Source organism: Mizuhopecten yessoensis, unplaced genomic scaffold (genome assembly GCF_002113885.1).
Source record: "Mizuhopecten yessoensis strain PY_sf001 unplaced genomic scaffold, ASM211388v2 scaffold9847, whole genome shotgun sequence".
In the NCBI taxonomy this organism is placed as follows: Eukaryota; Metazoa; Mollusca; class Bivalvia; order Pectinida; family Pectinidae; genus Mizuhopecten; species Mizuhopecten yessoensis.
This window is the reverse complement of record NW_018408252.1, coordinates 2,279,688-2,301,894: the sequence shown is the minus strand read 5'-3', so window position 1 is coordinate 2,301,894 and position 22,207 is coordinate 2,279,688. Positions and strand designations below refer to the sequence as shown.

Sequence of the window (22,207 nt, the reverse complement as noted above, 5' to 3'; positions counted from 1 at the left end):
TGGACTAGTCTAAAACCTGCTGTACATCAGGGGGTGGTAGATAGCTGTTAACTTGATGTGGCAGTTATGATAATTAGCTGGCTATGTCATCCCAGAATATCTGGCCTGTGTACTGTCAAAACATGTATATATACCCCTACAGTACTTAGTTCCTGTGCCCTCAGGTTTACCCAGCCCTTGATAAACATCTTAGTGACCTAGTTCATCAGTACAAGCCACACTACACCCGACAGTACTTGGTTACCAAACTACCACTAGTGTAAAATTACTTTTGAGATGACCCCTTTCTGTAGTGGTGCAGACAACAAGCTGTTCCATTCTCCTTGTAGTGGTGTTTGCTCATGTTGAACAGTATTTTTGAAGGCTATTTAATTTCAGAACTGTTGGTTCATGTGTATAGAACAATAGCAACTGTACAGAACACAAGCAGCCATTATATACAAATATGAATTGACTTGAAATCCATCATGTCTAATTTTAGTCCACAAAGTTTTTATCACTGAGCAAAGGAAGGTTGTGTATTTATCATAAATCCTCGCCTTTAAACATAATCCCTAAGTTTATAGCTGCCACGCTACAGCTTAAACATAAAGAAATATAAGGGTCGTAACTGAAATCAGGTTCACCTTGCCAGTCTGGATATGATCAACCATTGCGCTGAAACTTAAGACAAATATTACTTTTCTAAATATGACCAGATTTTATTACAAGTCTAAATATCTGGCCTGATTATGATTGAAGTATCTAGAAGGGCCAATAGTATTCTGTGCTTAGAAAAATTCTGTTTAATGTGTGAAGTATTCTTGTACACACAGTTAAATATTTTTAAAGGATTTTTTTCTGATGCAAACTTTCGCTATAAACTAATGCAATAGACTCGAGTAAATATATACAAGACATGTTTTTTTTCATAACATTGACTGTTTTGTCTGTAACCATCAACTTTGTAACAGCAAAAGAATTTAAGACAAACCAAATGTGACACACAGTATCAAAAGAAAATGTGCTGGTCATAATATCCAAACAACAAGGATTCAAATATATTCTCTAAAGGACATAATGCTCAACTGAATATAAAGTGGCCAGATAATTTTTCCTTGACAGACGTTTGAAATTTTAGAGTCTCTGACAATTCTGTATCCATGATGTTTTTGCTCAGTTTTATACTGCCGAATACAGGCTGTTTCCCCTAGTTAAAAAGTGCCTAATTTTCCCAAAAATGGCCAGAAACTGAGGAATATGTTCCCAATTTCAATATAAATAATGCTATATATTTCCCAAATAATAAAGGAACCAGCTGTTGTAAAATGTAGGAACCGAAAACACTGTGTACACGCACAAACAATTCACAGAGTAAGGCAAATTTGACTACAAAAGCAGCGGGAGGCCATTTTGATTTGTCTGTACCCCTACAACACAGACTATCTGAGCAATGGAGGACAAAGTCATATGATTTATTAAAATTGCACAAAGAAAACAACAAAATAAGTCAAAATACTACTTGTTTTTTTTCACAATTCAGAAAAATGCCTCGATGTAATGACTGCAACCCTGATCGAGTGTGCAAGATAAAAGTTTTTTTACAGCCTTCCGAAAGGTAAGTTGAGCAGACGGCCTGTATGATAATAAATTATCTACTAGAGATGCACCTGACAGTGAGCCAGGGAGAGCGGGCTGGCTACATTACTGTAGAAACACACCACACACAATCTACCATGCCAGCTTAAAATATCAGCTGTATTTTTAGCACTGACTGATGTGTACAACAAGACGTGGAGGAGCGAAATGTGTTTGCTACACAAACTCTTAGCTTGTCTTCATGCTGTACATACAAGTATTTGAACATTTTCACTTGAACTTTTTATTCTTGGGGGTTAACATATCATTTAACAATTTGTTTGGGACAAAGTTTTACGAAAGTATCTAAACGTAAAAAAAACACAAATGTACTATATACAAAGCCATTAAATCAAAATATTTGTAATTTTCGCTGCAGTTTAACTCATTCACCCCTGAAATTTCATAATGAACTATTCCAACCTTTGATTTGGAAGAGTTCAAATGCGGTTTCACAGACTGGTGTTTTTGCTTCATTTGCAAATGAAATAATCTCGGATCAAATTATTTTTCAAACACAATATGGATGTTCGCTTCATGATTACTAGACATTTCTTTGCTCTAATCGCTGTGTTGACTGAATTGAGTAGATGCATGTAGGCCTATACTCTGGTTCAGAACTACATTTCATTAGCGAAATGACACAACTGTTCTATAGAAGGCAGCTTCAAATTATGTATTGCTAATTCATCGTTAAAAGAGATACAAGAAAAAATTAGCATATTTTAAATTCTTAGTAAAAATTAAAAGACAGTACCTAATGAATTATTCAATATGAAACTATCTGTGCTATTAACTATTCAAATGTCTTTGAAAAGCGTGTGCCAAAAACCAAACAAAAATTGAATTATACATATGAAATGGTGAAAGGTCACATTTGCCTTAGTATAAATCTTGGGCCTTTGGGCCTTGCCTGGCAGGCCGGGACAACTAAAACATCCACAATAACTTTATACTGGCTGTCCTCAGACAACTAATCAACTTATCCCAGTTCTATGTGCCGACTCGAAATGTCATGCAAATTTCATTGAGGAGTCCACATCTGCGGAGCTTCCACGATAACACAGTTGATGAGACCATTAACTCTGTGTTTCAGCGTGTCCCACATTTTATTACTGGTGAATACATCTATTTTCAATCTCTGTGTCTCCATTTCAAATGTCAGTCGTGACTAAACCTAACGTCACTTATAACCTTACAGTGGGCTGGTGGTTTTCCCAACTATACTACGGCTCCCAACATTTCCCCCGATCCATTTGACGTCCTGGAGAAAAATCAATTCCCTCAGAGCATGTTACCCTGATGACTGTATGACTTTTGGTATTGATCTGTGGACCAGGACACGAGATTCTGACAGAACTTTACATTAGAAATCGACCACAATCCCGATTCTAGTCCTTACATTAAAACCTAAGCTGCAATGCATTGGAAATCGACCAAACAAGATAATTCTTTTAGGATTTCTACTGAAACTAGCCAAGCTGTAAAGCCTGTTCATACCGACCCAACATTAGCCTACAGAAATGTCTAGCACATTCCTCAAGCTTTTTACCAGTGCTCAGAGCTTCCAACAATTTATGAGAAAAGACAAACCACATAAAATATGATATCTAACCATTTTCTTTTTCTTTTTCACAAATCCATACAGTAACTTTCCGAATAATGACTTCTATGAAAGACCTACAGACCTAATATTTGGAACTTGTGCAGCTTGCAGCAAATATATATTCTCAATGCTCTGAAAAACTGCATAAAAAATATATTTTAACAGTCTGTAATCAATGCTCAATAGGTACATACTATATAGCTATATCAAATAAACTAATTGATTAATTTCCTGATCACACAATCTAGGCAAAAATCAGGTACTTATATATGTAATTACAATCCAACAAAATAAATATAGCATATTATAATATAACATCAAAGCATTGGTTATTTTTTTTATTAAATCAAAAAGATGTTGGTTTTTTTTTTTAAGAAGTTTGAAATTTGAAATGCTGTACCTATTTATCTCTAGGACAAAAATAGCGATATTTAGGCCAGGTTCTCAACGATTTGTTCATATTGTCACGTCATTTTATGCTTTTTTGATGTAGGGAGATAAAAGGATGTTCATCTTAATATCTTCCTATCAAGGTAACAAACTCTGCCCCCAGTAACTATTTTAGTAATATATCTGATTCTGGGCATACACCAATAAGACCACATAATCTCAGCACATAACAGATCGCAGGAGTTACTTGTAAATGTAAGAAATAGGCCACGCAAAAATGTATCCTTGTTTACGGCAATGTTTCGGAACAGAACAGAAAATCTTGTTAAATACATTTACCAGAACATCTTCCTCAATGTAATGTTTTAAAACAGATTATGAACACTGGAGCAAACATTTTGACTTCAACGTAACACTGATTGTTCAAGAATGGAATTAAAACTTGTAGGTTTGCGCTTCCTTAATTTAAATTGATAACTGGTAACAAGATAAGCCCCAGGAAGTCATATTTTGTAACAGATGACACACTTATACCGTTGGCAGGATTGTGAAAGATTAACTGTCACATCTTTCACAATGTTTGTTTACCACTACAAACACTGACTTTGCCGCATTAAAACTGATGAGAAACGGGAGATCTCCCAATACACTGTAAAATTAAACACGGAATATTCACGAGGACATTTTCTTTAATTGATTTCGAGAGATTGATGCAAGCACAACGCCAGTATTATTGGTAGTGGTGAAATATACGATCTCAACAACAATATGAGAAATAAATGAATAATGAAATTAACATTAGAGCTTAACTAAACAGCCAGCCATCGGGTGTCCTGTATTGTATCTTTGCATAATTTATGTGTTTCGATCTATATTTCAACGTCTAATTCCAGATAATAATGGTATGCGAGGCTTTTAACCCCCTGGGGAGTCAAGGTCTGTCATTAGAATTAGCTGTTGCCTGTCTAATGATGGCTGTAGGCACACCCTACCGTAACGCTGTCCTGTAAGTTTCAGAGTGTCTGCCTGGTGCTAGGGTTATAACACTGTCAATATACCTAAGCTGGTGGCACACTAATGTGGAAAAAAATCCCTTACACCATTACCAGGAAACCTGTGGTGGTCTATATTGATTTTCTGATGAGAACCTCTGTGGTTGGCAGTGGAATCTATGGAAATAATAATGAGTCGACAAGATAATGTTGGTCCCTGCCACATCGTAGCCATCCTAAATTTCAAGGACCGAGCACCATCATTATCCTCATGGAGAAAGATACCTATAATGTTAGCATCGAGGAGGATATTTAGATTGTTACACATCTAAGTTGCAAATTGGAAATGAAAAAAACAACAATCATCTTTATCTCTGCAAATCCAGTTTCATAAAGCTTGAATTAAAAACTTGGGCCTCCAATTGAAATTCTGAAGCCCAGAATCAAGGTCTATAGTGTGTTTACCTCAGTAACTTGTTGAGTTGAAGCACTTGTGGGACTAGGATTCAAGACAGTGTATACAAAATGTCAATCTAAAATTTGTTAAAAACTGTCACAGGAATCATCAATGAAACAGTTCTATTTAATAATTCAACATTTATAACGAAGTTTGCTTCACTTTGCGGTCTGTACAACACAACTTATTTCTCGATCATCGTAAATCAGATACGATTATGAATTCCTCTCCAGTTGTAAGATTCACAAATTGCAATAACTAGCAAATCAGAACAGGTAAAATGTCTGAATAAGTCTATTAGAAAGCAAGTACAGATGAATAAATAAAATAACACTTGGTACTTACTTGTTCAAACTGAAAACAAGATAATAACACAAGCATGAAATCCAAACATTGTAACAACCAGTATTATTCAGAATTCCAGTTAAGTTAAAATCAATAAATTATGCACTTTATCATTTTTCAAGGAACTTTCAGCATCAAATTTCTTACATACTTTATAATTATAGCCTTCTACTGAGGTGGACCACTTGTTTTATCAACCTCAGAAAACATCTACCCATCGACAAGGACTGTTGCTTTTATGAACTTTCTCTTGTCAGCATTACCGGTTAAACTTGTTTTTGGGATAAAACTCCAAAACAGCAGGTGACAGTTCAAACCACTCAAAATAAAGTAATATAAACAAACCTCTATAGTAAAGAAACAGTTATTCATTCATCCATAAACTAATATGTACAACAGAACAGGTTCATAATAACATTTTTGTTTTTTTAACGTCCTATTAACAGCTAAGGTCATTTAAGGACGTGTCCCCATGTGTGTTGTATAAGCGTGCAAGTGTATGTATGTGTGCAGGTTCATGATAACCCCCAGAGAACCCTTGAAGTTAGTTCACAATGTCCAACATTTTGCGATAAATCTTGACGCCGATGATCAAATTCTATGCCCGCCAACAGCTGGTCACATAAACACGATTTGATCACCTAGAATTTACAGCAATATATTATCCTAGAATATGTATATTTTTCTTCCAAATTATGACGATATGTTGCTTCTCTGACCGACCGATTCAAATTGCACCTGATCAACTCATCAAGATTTCAGAAGAAGTCTGCGAATATCGGAGTAGCAGACTATTCAAACAGTGCCATTTATAATTCAGGGGCACAACCAGCATTCTTATTAAACAAACTTACTAGATCAAATTAAAATATTCACAGAACAATTAACAAATGAGTGCATGCAATTTCAAGCTAACTTATGTACACATACATGTACAAAGTGTGTAATATCACACATAATATGTGACTTTTCTTTAGTCCTGTATACACACCAGTAACTGTAAATAAATAGGTGTCATCATGAAGACGCATAAATCACACAAGTCTGTCCCAAAGGAAAATTCTTATTTTCGACAAACAACACATGCATACAAATTAATAAAACTTTCAGAAGCATGAAGACGAGGCTTTCGAAGCTGTATGTGTTTGTACACATGTCCTGAAGCCAAATCGGTCTGGTTTTCTGCATATAATCCATGCATGCACACTTTTCTACTGGAAAAAATATCATTTCACCACAAGAGGAAGATGGACATAGATGTATACTGGGCTAAAGGAATACATTAATATTTTCAGGTTGGATAAACGGGAGATGGGTATACAAAACAAAACATTAAACATGATATGGGTGGAACTAATTTCGATTTGAATAATTGTGAAATAGAACTTTAATATTCAGCCTTTTTCTATGTACAATAAACTGGTATATGATCAAATGTACCCTTTTTACAATTACAGGAAACTCTGAAAGGTAGCAAAATCAAATTTTGATGAGAATCAAAAGTATATATTTTTTATATATATTAAATATACGAAGTTGAACTTTTATCCGAAATTGGTTCCACCCTGTTGTATCAACACAAACATATTTACAATACCTTACAAAAGGGGGTTATAATCCAGGAGGATGTCACTTCCATCAAGCATGTAGCGTAATCACAGATGTTTATTTTCTCCACAACAAAATTAATCCATCTTACCATACATGTTAATACTTCCAAAACTTTGGGCATTTAATCCAGGTAAAACTTGCACTGCCAATATACTTACCCTCTTAGAGTAATTACGGCACAGCACCGTTTATTACTGTTGACGTACATCCTTGTAATCCAGTGGTGCATCTTAATCACACAAATGTTTGTACATCCCCATTAAATCCTCGGTTAAAAAATGACTACATCCAAAAACTAAATCCATACTACGTAGTACCAGGCCGGGATAGCAATCCGCACGGCAAAAATGGTTAACCATCATCGCCGAAACACGTAAAAATCATAACAAAAAGCAGCGTACTGAATGACTGATACTGCTAAGTGGGGACGTATAATCCATGCTGACCAGATATAAACATAAATACGTTAATACATTTGACATTTTAATCCACGATAACTCGTACGAGACTACATACAAAACTTACTAATTACTTCACCAAAAAACACACAACTTATAATACAGAAACTACAAAAATTGCTCTAATAAATCCACCGCTACAAGCATCCAGATCTGTGAGACTCTTTGAGGTAAATCCGAGTCAAGGTCAAGCTCGAAATCCATGTTGTCGGAAGATTAATCTCCAAACGTTCATTACTCTTTTGTATTCCAATGGTTGTCAAGAAAATGAGTAGGCATCATTTTCATATAAGCTGGTATAATATCCATGTCGCCCAAATCGTAATAATCCATAAAAGGTAATAAATCCATGTGCAAGGTCAAAGGTCAAATTTTATTCGCTAATGTCGTCAGTTTGTAAAACGTACTCGCATTACACATTAACCAAAGAAATTAACAAACACAACAAATAAATATATTAAGATATCAGATAATGATAATAATATAGAAATTACACGGCTTTTTACCATCAAATAACATCGAAACATATTTCAGGATGGGTTCAGGTAGAATTGTATGCTGAGATATTAGATCGTATTTTATCTGCAATTGGCTTTAGGGACTTATCAAACCCCATTAAAATCGAGTTAAAATTATACCTAACCAATAAATTATCTTTAAATGTAAACAAATTCCTGAAATTGCAAATGAAATATGACATTCCTGAAATTGCAAATGAAATATGACCATTAAAACTATCAATTAAAATTTGGTTTTAATAGGCCTTCCCCCCCATTAAAACGATTCAAGTTTAACTAAACCCATTCCAATTGAATTAAAATGTAACCTTATTTATTCATTGGATTTGAATGGAACTCTATCTCTTAATATAAATGCAACACAAGTATTTGACTTCGGGTTAAAATGATACCTAAATGGTAAAAAGAATGTTATTAGGTAATGCACTAAACCAAAATTTCTACATGTACTCAGAAAGATTGCTACTAGACATAACCTTTATCTGCAAAATATGACCAACAATGTGTGGGATCTTAAACCAGGTAATAAGCTTATTGCTTAAACACAGTTATTCTATTGGTCAATTTGACAAATGAAATTTAAATACATTTTCATTCTTACAACACTACAATTAATATCCCAGTATACAAAACTCATCGTGAATGAGGGAGGGTGAAGGGGGATCAAGACAAACTAAGACACAATGTTCGCCAATCTTCATCAATGAAGTAAAACAACACTACATCATAAACTTGCATCACAGGTTTTAGAAATTGACATCATGTCTGGCCTCATCGAGATGGAAATTGAAACAGGAAATATTATTACTCAGCAAAAATTTGAATTGCTCATATGTGTAAATGTGTTTATTCAGAAACATACCACATTTATCCTGCAATAAGCCAAAGGGGCAACCAGGTCATTTCTTATTCAAATTTGGGAGTGTGCTTATTACAGGGAAAATAATATTACATTTATTGCAATTTCTACTGAACTGCAATAAATATGGGTGGGCTTATTACCAGGCATGGGCTTATTGCCAGGTACATTGTAGTGTGTGTTTGTTCTCACAGTGAAAATGCTGTATTAGTGAAATCTTGAGAAGCTAAGAAGTTTCAACCAACATTATGATTAATATTTACTTTAAATTCACATTTTTTAAGAGTTTTTCAACAGCTACCTACATTTTTGTCCTGGTATAAACAACATACAAAATATATCATCAACATGAACAAACTTTAACAGAAATGAACTTTATCCCCCGCTATTGGCCATCGTTACTCAGACCATGTGCCAGTGGTAACTTACCCCTTAGGTCTATTAGTATAGGGTGTTGGGCGTGTGTGGGGGGTAAAAGCTGGTGCGCGGGGGACAGGTTCCTGTCTGGTGCGCGTGACGGCACTTCCTGTCGCCGAACCCTCGCTATACGCCGTCACCAATGACTTGCTGTCGATTGTATTTTCACTGTTGTGCGCCTTTGACGCCGACTTGATGTCCCCGAATGCTACGGTGGCCGATATGCCCTCCTCATCTTCCTTCTTGTCATGGAATTTCACACTTTGAATCTTTCCATATCTGAAATAAACACAATATTGAATATTAATTTCGTAATATCACACATATTGAATGTTTTTGTATCGGAAAATAGACATCTGGACACAATGAAACTGATCCCTGTGTGTATTCTAATCTGAATATTTACAGTATTGAACATAATTTATGTCAATAGTTTTGAATACCTTCTAAAATAGCCCTCCAAACAAAGATTAAATTCTCGCATACCATATATGACCTAGCTAGCTAGTACGTGTCATCAGAATTTATCAATTGCATAATTTTCTAGACTTTCGAGAAAAATAGCAATAGTCTGACTTTTGGAAATCAAGTCTGAAAGTTATGGTGCAGGGATGGGGGGACATTGACCCGAATGCAGATAGAAGGCCGCGGCAGTGTTAGGAATTTGGAACTCTTCAGCTTTAAAATTGGAAACAGTATGAATGTACTGCATTTTGAACTTTTCTGTTTATTTAATTTTTACAGATACTGACAATGAATAGACAGTTTAATGTCTAATAGGAAGGTTTAAATATTATGTCTGCATGTTTCTGGAAAATATTGCATGAACAATTATTTTGTTTTTTTTAAGGGATTACACTTGCTTATACAAAATTTAAAGCTTCTTCAAACATAATTAGAAATACATTTATTACATTATGGCATCTTAATCTCATTACATATTCATTAGTAAATGACAGAAAAATGCCAATAAAGTCTTGTGTATACATATACACAAAATCTGACCTACAGGACACGTCATCAAAAAAACAAGAAACAATATCATTCCGGGATAAGTATCTGAGTTTTATGCAACCAATCGATACATGTGCATGTTTTTTTCTGATGATGATAAATTCTCCAAAGATCTCGTGCAAGCCCGACCATGACTCACATGATTATGCTGATGCTCTGAATCAAAGCTGCCATGAACAGCCTTTAGTCACAAGAATAGCAAATATTTAAAACAAGATATAAATTTACCCAATTTGATATAGCATGTATAAACTTCTGGTGTTTTTACAGTAATAAATAGTGTCTTTAAAGTATTTTTTGCACTCCTATCTATTGTTGTAAATTTATTTACAATTGTAATCTCGACAGCTGAATTTTCACATATTCTAAGCCATCTGAAACGGACAAAGTTTCTAAAATCGGGGACCTGAATTTATAAAAATTTTAATATTTTTTATTCAGCACAAGGAATGTCGGAGTACTTTAGTGACTCTTGAATATTTATCTCCAAGGAGCCTCTGGGAACAGCACTCCCCATCTTTTGTCAAGCGAGAAAACATATGCAGGTCTGATAAATTATACATTCAGAGAGCACTGCTTCAAATTCTCCCCGTGTTCCAGCGGCTGGCCAACCAACCATTCGCAGACAACGCTCTCAGAGCCTCTATCGGTGGAGCGATAACGCTAACGACAAAAAACCATGGTTACCTCTGATCAGATGAAAAATGGAAATTAGAGTGAAGATCCTTTTTTCATATCAAATTATTTCAAATTTATGCAGTCTCTTTTCAGGCCGAACCAGTTTGAATATAATGAATATCATTTCAATACAAGCTGGTATAATCATCAGGGAATTTGAAGTATATATTGCAATTGAGATTTTTCATCGTCCGACATTGATTATAGGTGAAATGGTTTATCTTTTTATTTGTTCTACAAATCAAAGTCCAAACATGTGAAAGCCTGTTTTAGTGAATACAAAGTCTAAAGTGCCTTTCATATTGCGAGCCATTTTCTATGTAATTGTTCCCAGAACAGTTAATAGCATGGAGTTCTATTTATTCAACAAGGAAGCCCAGTACAACATATATAGTGTATATTATGTTCAGCCAGCAGGTCATGGCACATCGCCAAGAACACAGCATTTAGCTAAGCCAGCCTTTAGCTCCTCTATACAAATGCTAGCCCCATACACAATGTACACTGTAGACCTGCAACACAAAAGATCCCCTAGTCCACAAATAACTTGGCCGGCTGCCAAGTAATTAATTTTGTTTTGCAGAGCTGGAGGCAGATATCAGCATTACTGCTATAGTGGTGTATATAGACCAAGGGCAACCCACACAAAACCCAGCCAATGCTGACTTGGCACATCGCCAGCAACTGGTTCAGTCCATTTGTACAGCTGGGGTTGTTTCCTGGCTAGCCTATACAAATTCCTGCAGAAAAGCTACAAGCCCCCCTATGGGTTTAGCAGCAGTTGACTCGCCCTGATGATTCATGCTCAGGTGACCTGCCCAGCTCAATAGCTGCCGACAGCCTGAGCTCTGAGAAATCTGGATCTAGGGACTGAGAGCTGGAGAAAGAAAACTGACAGAAATCCACCAGGCACACAAAGATGGAAAAGCTTACTTACAATAAAATGACTCTCCTTCAATGGAAATTTTTACATCATATTGGAATTGGTTAACTAATCCACATTAGATTGTTTTAGACTTTAGTCAGCACCACAGAAACTTACCGGGGTTTGTAAGCCCTACAAAGGACTAAACAATTTTATCACAAAACCGTTTCCCACTTACCGGATTTTTAGTTTGGATATTAATTTCTCTCTGCGGAATATATCTTTAACACAAATAAAGAACCGGGATTTGTCAACCTTTGAGTGAACTAATAAAGTAGTTTTGTTTGTGATTTTGATTGTGTTGTGGAAATCCAAAATGGCCGCTACTCCAGGATTATAATGAATTAGACAAAGGAGACCTGTACGATTTTTTATCTGGGTTCATACAAAATTGTCATTACTTGGTGGCCACCATGCCTTTATACTAACTTCCTGTACAAGCTTTTACCTATATATAATACACCATTTACCCTAAAAAAAGCACTCCCGAGTGGTGAACCCAGTTTTGCTGGGCAGCCATTACCGTACTTACTCTGGCAAACGTTCCCTCCAATACCACTGGGGGAGACAACAGAAAAAAAATCTGAAGATCAGTTATGCTTTTACTAACTTGAGATACGTTCTGCAAGCAATATAGCTATATCATTCTATTTTTTTTAAGTGTTGGATTTCATGAGCTGGTGGCATACTAGTCTGAATTATTCTGACATGTATGTTGTCACCAACAAAATGCTTGTCCACTGATGTGTAAACAGTTTTAGTTTATTTTTGTTCCAGATCCAGTTTGCAGACAGGGATCAAAATTTTGTGACCTATAATAAATTCAGAACTATAACAATGTCTGGATTTTCATGTCTGTCTTGTGATTTTGGTGACCATGATATGGCAAGATTTGTTATCTACATTCTTGTATGCATGACATTGACTGTTTGCATGACAATAAAATATTTAATTAACTTATATTGTATCATCAATGACAATCATTTTAAATAATACATATTTCAATATTTCATTCATTCATTCCTCCATTTATCGTTTAACATTACATATTAAAGTGTGAAATTTGTATTTAAAACATTCACCCCTGAAGACACATTTGAACTGGTGCAGATCAAAGGTTTGAATATTTTCATTATGAAATGTCAGGGGTGAATGAGTTAATATCACATTTAAACAGATTAATTTTCATAAATATGTATGGTTCATAAATTTCCTTTTATTACCGTAGTTACCATAATGTGCATTTGAAATACCTTTTATTTAATATATCTTAACATATGTATATATTATAATTCATACATGTGCGACTACATTGACTATTTAATTAACTCCATAATTAAGAGAATTTTATGACCTTTTTTTTCTATTTTATTGCATTAACTTGAAATTTAAATAAAATCTGGATTGCTGTTTTATTTTATTTTAGATTATTGTCCTGTTTATGAAGTGTGCAACTTAACAAATTCCATTACCGTAAATTTCCTACTAAATCCAAAGAGAAATACAGATTTTTTTGAAGACCTGTTACATATTTTACAGGACAGCTTCCTAACAGACAAGATTTTAGATAATAAATTGCCATCATCGTAACAGTAACTTATTTGCCAAGATCAACATTGCATACATATGTTGTGACATTTTGTCCAGTTATTGAAATGCATACAAGTAAATGAAATAGAACTTTTTGGACAACTCTTCCTTCTTGATACCAATCATTTAAATTAACATTAGTTACACATATTCATAAAGTTTTATGCTTATAGCTGTTCAAAAGTTTGCAATCGGAGTCATTCACAAGGTTCAACTTTTTACGAATCCCTGGTACAATTAAAATTTTCTGTTATATAAAGTGATCTATTTCTTTTCCTGATATTTTTCTTCTCAACTGATGTATTTCATAAGAAATTCAATCAAAAGCCTGGACAATGTCTTCTTCAGGTTATGTTCACCAAATTCTTTTATTTAAAACTTGTTTATCTTCTTTTAAAAAAGGCATTTTAGAAATAAAACTGATGTGAACATTTATAATTACACCGTTATTGCAGCATAATATTTTCTACATGTATATAAACTCGGTACAAAATTTCAAATCTGATTTAGGCCTAGTTTTGCTTCTCATGTATATGTCAATGAATTGCTTTGAAATACAAGTCATAAAATAATCATTTGATGTAAAAATGAGTTATTCTATAATTAGAATATTATTCAAATTCAATCGCATTCTTATCCATCATCAATCGTCTACATTACAATTATCGGTTGACAGAAAATATAACAAAGGACAGACATATACTCCTAATGTATTAATTACATAACCTCTTCCAATATTTGTCTACAAATAATATCTCCATGTTGACGGGACGTACATATAAAAGAGAATGACAAGGCATGTTGTGTAACTGACCCGACTTATAGTCCAGAAATACTGGGACAACATACGTATCCCATTTTCTAATCAGTATTTTATTTCATAGAGAAAGTTGACACCACCACACAGTGTAGTCGGTACTAGAAAGTGTTTTTCAATCAACACATATATATACAGAGTAAGAAAAAACGAAAACTTCAGTTTGAATTCTTCATCGCCTACAATCGAGGTCATACTTAAACACTTATTTTATTGTCAAGAATAAAGTGTAGTATATATATAGAAAAAATAAGATTTAATGACCGACTATAATTAGTCGGTCGTTAAATCTGATTTTTTCTATATTTACTTACTTGACATGGACATTTAATCCTTTTTTATCATATATATATACCTAGTATCCAGTCAAAAATAGCATAAAGTGATGCATACTTTCGTGGAGTCGAAATCATGACGAGAATATTGTTCAAATATCAAGATACACTTAGGTCACATAACATTGAGAAAAAAGTTTACAAGAAAAACATTCTACTTTATATCACGTATATATTATATATTATATAACATTCCACTGTAATTCAGTTTCAAGAAAGCCAAAATTCTACACTTTTATGAAAATTGATCAAAACTTAGAAATAATATTGTCCTCAATTAAAACATGCTCAACAGTTCAGTAATGATGGAATTTTCATGTTCTTGTCAAGTCATTCTATATATGAAGCACTTAAAACTTGTGTAGCTATTCTCAAGGAGTAATCTTTTAATAGACTTATGTCTTATAACTTTCTTCCTTAAAATACCATTACTATCTTTATTAACTTTGAATCAGGGATACTTTACACCAAATAAGGTTGAAATTTGTCGAGCTATTTTTCAGAAGTAGGCTTTTTGATAATTTCCCTCTTTTCTAAACTTGGCCCCACCACGTACACACATTTCTTTCAAACTTACTGTACTGTTTGCAAACATTATAGGGCTACTCTTCCCTGTTCAGCGATGCTTTATACCATATTTCGTAAAACTATACTATTAATGATCGCGAGAAAGACAATGGGCATCATATAACAGCACAAGAGCTAACTAAAATATTTTATATTTCATTGAACTTTTCTTTGTACTTCACAATTTACCTTCATTTCAAGCAGAATCTACCTTCATCGAAACCTTTTAATTCTGTGCTTATAAAACCATAAATTTAAAGAGTGATGGCAGCTGTCACTCTTAAAGAGAACTTTTAACATTTGATATAATAAATTGGTTAACATGTCTAGGTTTATATGGAGTGTTCATTTTTAACAGATTTAGAGAGCTACACAAAACCATTAAATCTGTAATCATGACATTTAAAACCATGAAATATATATGTAGCCTTGACACAGAAAGCCATTAGATTTTAAACCTATGGCACATCCTGGTTTAGTTCTTCTCATCAAATTAGGAAATTATTAAAACACTGAAAATATATTTTTTTAAGCAGGAGATGGCCAACAACAGGATACTTCAGAAACTTCCAAAAGGTCATGGTCAGAAAAATCTTGATATTTTGAGCGAATGAATGAAATCATAATACTAAATGTTTAATCATGCATAATGATCATGATAATAAGGCTTCTAAAAGATGTAGAGTAGAGCAGCGATGGCCACATTGACAAACCTGTATAAATTTGTTTGCAGAAGATGAACGATGAGGATTGGTGCTTGACCATGACAACTTCAGGTAGATATTTCAGGAGAATGGGGTACATATGATCATCAGCAGACTGTTTAAAATTCAGAAAACCTCAATATCTTTTATTCCAAGGTCGATAGCTGGGGCAATTTGAGTACCATGGTTGGTTGTTATAATTACTATGGTATATGGAGAAACCTATGGACATCAAAACAAAGCCTATTGTGACAGGAAGGTCTTGGGAGTTGTGTATACATATTCCACAACCTTGACCTTAGCTTGACCTATCGGAAATGCCAAGCACATGTGTTTATGATTCCCCCAGGCTTGAATTAGTCAACTGAAGCCACCTGCATTACCATCATCAATTCCAGATCACTTGAATGAGGAAGTTTGCAAATGTCAGTTTCAGGAAGGTGTTAGCAAATAAAAATTTGTTAATAGGTCAGAAAACCATTAACTCATTTACCCCTAAAATTTCATAATGAACTATTCCAACCTTTGATTTGGAAGAGTTCAAATGTATCCTCAGGGGTGAATGATCAGTTAAATGAGACTGACTTTGAGCACACAACTTGAAGATAAATCTTCAATTGTACAACAGGACAGAAGAAAGTATAGATCAACGGAAGAAAAATATAATTTCTAAAGAGATTTACCGAACTAGGGAGATTATAATTATCTGACAGATAGATTATTGTAATTGTATTGAGTTTTTTGTAATTATTATTATCAGTGATAACAGCAGGAAATAAACAGGTCAGTCTTACATAACAATCTCCTGATTCAAGCTGAATATCAACCACATCCAAATTAAGAAGCTGGGACAAGATTTTATATAAAAGAAAGGCAACAAATACTTGAAAGTGCTTCCCAAGTTCATTCAATTTTTGTATGACGGTCATATTTGAAGAGTTTACATTTGAGAATTACGGGTAAAGTGATTAAAGAATAAAATATCTATTCAGAAAGTGACATTCTTATCTGTCTTTGGTAGTTGACAACTGCAACCATGGGAAGATAACTGAAAATATTATATATGGGCAGCGTATCCAAAAAACATTACATGATAAAAATAAAAATTTGAAATTTATTGCTACCAGCATTTTGAAGTCAATGAAACAATGTTTTACATTTCATTCTTTTAAAATAACAAATTGAATTTTCTCACACAATTCTCCTATGCCTGCTGCAAGATTTGGTTGAACAACACTAACAGTTGTATTTTTTGTTTTTAAATTTCCCAGTTTTACATAACACAAAATGATTCATACCAATATATATATATGTTGTGGGATACAAAAACTTACACCTGATCCAGGAGATTCAATAACTTAATATTTCAAGTTGTGTACTTGCAACACAAAGCGGGCAGTTTACTTCAGTGTAATTTCACAATACCTCATTTCCATTCTTGAAATTTTAAACATGAACAGCTACTGGTCACAAATGTAACCCATGATGATAGGTGACATTTTATTACCTATCTTGTGATTTTATTCTCATGGAAATTGATGAAGCTTGTAGATTATATCAGAGATTTAACTCATTTAATGGACAAAAGTTGTACCTATTCATGTGCTACTGGGCAAACACTTAGAATTAAGATATATTATATACTTATTATAAAACCTCGCCACCCATTTCCGAAATTTATGTTCTGAAAAGGAATGCCGAGATTTCGTAACTGTAACGATTTTTAACCCAGTATTTAAACCTTACTCCTGAAAAGTGCAATTTTCTTTCTCATACTGCATACTTCGTACTTGTAAACAGCTACATGAAAAGAATGCAACAGCTGTTGTCGGAATCGTGAAAGCAAAATAAATTAGCTATTCTCCCATTGGCCTGGTACATTATTCTGCGCTTATAATGTACCTTTACCTTATTGACCCCGGACGCTACGCCAATATAGCTTTCGTTTATATTGAACATATACCTTGTAGCAATACCGTCCGGCCTATGTCTATAGATACAAATGGACCTGATAGAAATTACCTTTCAAACTGACCATTAGTCTCCATGGAAACCAGCAAGAGAAATCCAATAATTTTGCCTGGAATCCACATTGGCCGTGAGCTATGCTTCATGTTTGGGTCTGGTACTACAGTAATACATCTTGGGTCACCATGGCCGTGAACAAGCAACCAACTTTCATTTCCTGTTCATGAAATCTGTGCTTCCAAAAGTGACATCATTTTGTTATAAAACTAACGTAAACAACTTCACAATTATTTCTCTTACAGTTCCTAGTAATCAACACTGTATAGTGTTCTGGCCTTAATTAATGGCAAGGACCATATGTTGGCCACCACAATCATTATTTTTTTAAATTCCTGACTGCAACTTCAAAATATTATTATACAATCTATAGAAAAACGTCTTTTTACACTTGAATTTAAATGTCATTTTTCATTCGTGACAAAAACATTATTTTCCTTTTATAAGATTCAACTACCACAGATTTTAAAGTTTGAGGTTAAAATGATTTTTTCTACCAGTCAAGATTTTGTAGAGTCAATTTTTTCCCTGTGTTACTTATTTAGATTTTTTCGATAGAAATAATGATATTTTTGACTTTTTCATTATTATAATTTATAACTCATTCAAACTAGAGGAGCAGGGAGACAGTGGGCCTAGAAAGCTCATTCACAAAATAAAGACTACAGCATAGCTGACCTACCCAGCTGTGTCATGGTGATAACATTTTTCGAAAACCTAGTCACACGAGAACCGAGGGCTGACAGCTAGGACAAAAACCGCCTTGCCCCGAGTCAGTGAATGTGTGTGGCGGTTCTTTTGCCCCGAGTCGACAGGTAAAGGTATTGAATCGTGTCTTTCTGTAAACAGCTCTGGTATTAGCATTCACTTTGCAAGTACAAAATGTTCACGGCCCAGTGAAAAAATACCTGTGGCCCATTGTCCTGCAATTTGAAGTCTTTGTAGCCTAGCTACCAATAAAGATTTGCAGACCTTTTTCACACAAGCCGAGTCAGAATTCAGTGTTGATAAATGTTTGAGGCAGAAATTTGAGAACCCATGCATATATTTGAATATTATAATATACAAGATCCCCACCTAGGAACATGTTATAATTGGAAACCTCAAAGATTTGCCTGAAAAGGTTTTCTTCTTTATTGCCCAGAACAAACTGGTCATTTTCTTAGTATCCAGAAGTAAATAAATATTTTTGTCTGTAAATCCTATTACAATCTAGGTAACTATAGTTTTTACATTTATATGTCTACTTGCATAATGTATATATTCTCTAACAGTATAAGGTTAAAATAAGTACCGGAGAGTTTTTTATGCTTGTTCTAATGTAATCTGCCAAAGCTGGCAAGCAAAGCTGTATTCAATTACTTTAATCTATATACATGTATGTTTCTTGGCAAGCTTAGACAAGATTCGTGAAGGGTTTTAAATCTCTTTTTTGAGGAAGGATTTTCTTAAACCCCGCATTAGAACAAGTTCACTAATGACGCTTTAACAATTTTACTCGGTTAAACCGCCACGTACTTAAAACCGGCGACATCCATTGATATAAAATGGAAGTATGTCCATGATATATTCAAAGGCTTGAAAATCCATGCCATCACTTTTTTCATGAAAATGAAACACTTTTTTTTTGGTAATTTCCTTGTGGCACAAACAGTTTAATATATATAAATCCAGGATGATAAACAGGTTTACTTATAAACAAGCGTAATCCGAATATGGAACATCAAAGGCTGAAATATATACAGTGAACATTTCCTCGGGTAATCCATCACACGAAATGTCACCTGGGGTTGTATATTTCCTCGCCATGACATCACACAGATAAGCAGATGACCACAGTATATAACAACTGCTCATCATATGTAAATCCTCTTCGATGGTTAAAACAAATCATTTTTACCGTAAATAATCCAATAGTAGATAAATCAACGGATACATAACTTTATTTCAATATAAATCAAGAAAACTATGTATATTACTGAACAAGTTTAATTACCATAAATATTCCCAAAGTTGATAAATCTACTGATAAATAATACCAATTTCTTTCAATATAAATGAAAACAAACTTTATAAATAGAAACATGAATAAAAATATTTCAATATAATTTATAAACGGAAAAAATACATTGTTATTAAAATTACCGTAACAATGCTTGATAAATTTAATGTACAAATATTAACTTTATTCCTACATAATCGGAGCAACATTGTGTCAGATTATAAAGAGCAATTAATTAAAAATGTTACTTTATTCTCACAAAATCTAAGTGACTGAAATTACCGTAAATATTCCAATATATAACAAAACATTCTGTTGAATATTTTTCCCTCCCTACTATTTGAAGAAATCATGTTTTTAATGGGACCTATTGTGAACCTTAACCAAATTATCATATCTATAAATAAAACATTTCCATTTTACATCCAGTATCATATATACACAAATACTGTATTTCTATATTTTGTCTTAACAAAAATTGTCATTATCAGAAATAGTTCATATAATAATTATAGTCTATTTCTTTAAATTATTAATATGACTTATGAAACAAACATAAAATTTGATGAAAGTGTTTATAATTCTTTATGCACTTCACACAAATTTTAATTGTCAAATTTGTACAAAATATTAGTTCTGTTCATTACTTAAACTTCAAAAGTTCTTAACACTGAGCTCAGTGAGCCGACATCGATATTATTTCACAAGGTGTAAAAGTAAAAAAAATCCTTAAGATTGTTTTGAAAGTTTTGTTTACTGAACAGTACAGTCTTTTTACACAACGCTTACTGTTATCAGAAAATTCTTAATTTATCAGCCAGCTAATTGGTCATTAACAAATAGCAGGTGCCTTTTCTCTGAATATAGGTGTCTGTCACTGTAATGTGAATACTCTATGATTCAGCCTGCTGTTTGGGTTTTTCCTTAAGACCTGTGGTAACTCGATTACATAACAGATTGACACAACATTACATAATGTTAGATCTAGCTTTCCCTTTCCCCCTGTCACAGCACAGGATCTTTGAAGAAAAGGACACCTAATTGTCTACACCCTTGGGGGAAAGGACGCTAACAATAACAAAATAATCACGCCCATCATATGAAACGGGAAATATACACTGAAGAATTTCAAAGGAGAATTTGACAGATTTCACAGCAAACTTGTACAGTTGTTCAAGCTTTCCGAGACAACATCCTAAAATATTGACATACGTATACCATACTGTATAGTTCGACTACGAAGTTTACGGCAACTAGCCAGCTTTGTATTTGAAATAAACAAATAAACACTTCAGTATCATATCTTGAAGACAACATATGCAATACAACAATTTCTCGAATGCGCAGTTTACAAGCACAATTTGAACACACGATTCGGTCGATGTAGGCAAATATTGTGTGCAATGAAATCACAGCGATAATATTGAAGTCTCCATCCGATAGATACTATCATGACGCACGAAATCATATTTTGAACATGACATTGACAATATACAGAATAACAACACAGAGCATATATATTTATGTTTAAATCTGCTGATCATTGAAGCAATATAATATTAAAGTATTTCCAGAACGCGCCCACATAAAATGGCTGACCCCATTCGATCATAGCATTGTCAACGTGCATCTGGAAGGTATGCACGCATACTTACCGCTTAAAGTGTTCAAACACCTCATCCTCTGTGACTTTTTCCGGTAAATTTCCTACAAAGAGGTACCTAGTTTCTCGAACCATCGCTTTGTATCCTACATTACGTTGGGTTGATGCTAGTTACCATTATTTCACTGTTTCAATATCCCATGTCTGTACATCCTTCACTTTTCTCATAGCGCTATTCCTGTAGTAAAATAATTCATGCCCTTCCATGACGTCACCTACACGTGACCTTCGACCGACTGATCTTGCGAATATATTACAAAGAATCGGGGGTCGTCTCAAAACGTCACTATCGGTCTAAAATATACAAAACGTGGCAGGTTTTAATAATTTATGGCCACATTGTGTTTTATAAACATAATATATATCACGTTAGTTATGATCGTATCGATCTAGGACCGTTCGGGGTTCTGTTAATTGAGGTCATTATGGACAAACAGGTGCCCGATTATTATTCAAAGTACCCTCCATGAACCGTAGTTACTCTAATGTATTAATTTATATATATATATAGCAACAGGCAAGATAACGACGGATACACCGTCTCATCAATATTTATACGGGGAAAACAAGAAATTATCTGAAAACTAAGCAAATATATGAATTCGACACATTGTCAT

General features: G+C 34.0%; 1 protein-coding gene across 1 annotated transcript in view; it reads right to left on the bottom strand.

Annotated features, from left to right (window-relative positions):
- Positions 1-21,781, bottom strand: part of LOC110458868 (protein split ends-like) — a 62,199-nt gene extending 40,418 nt beyond the window's left edge. The window contains exons 1-2 of the mRNA XM_021510824.1: positions 21,583-21,781; positions 9,283-9,549 (exon numbers count right to left, since the gene is read on the bottom strand). Coding sequence (XP_021366499.1) covers positions 9,283-9,549; positions 21,583-21,665 — 350 coding nt within the window. The 5' untranslated portion in view covers positions 21,666-21,781. The remainder of the gene's footprint in view (positions 1-9,282; positions 9,550-21,582) is intronic.
- Between the last annotated feature and the right edge of the window lie 426 nt (positions 21,782-22,207).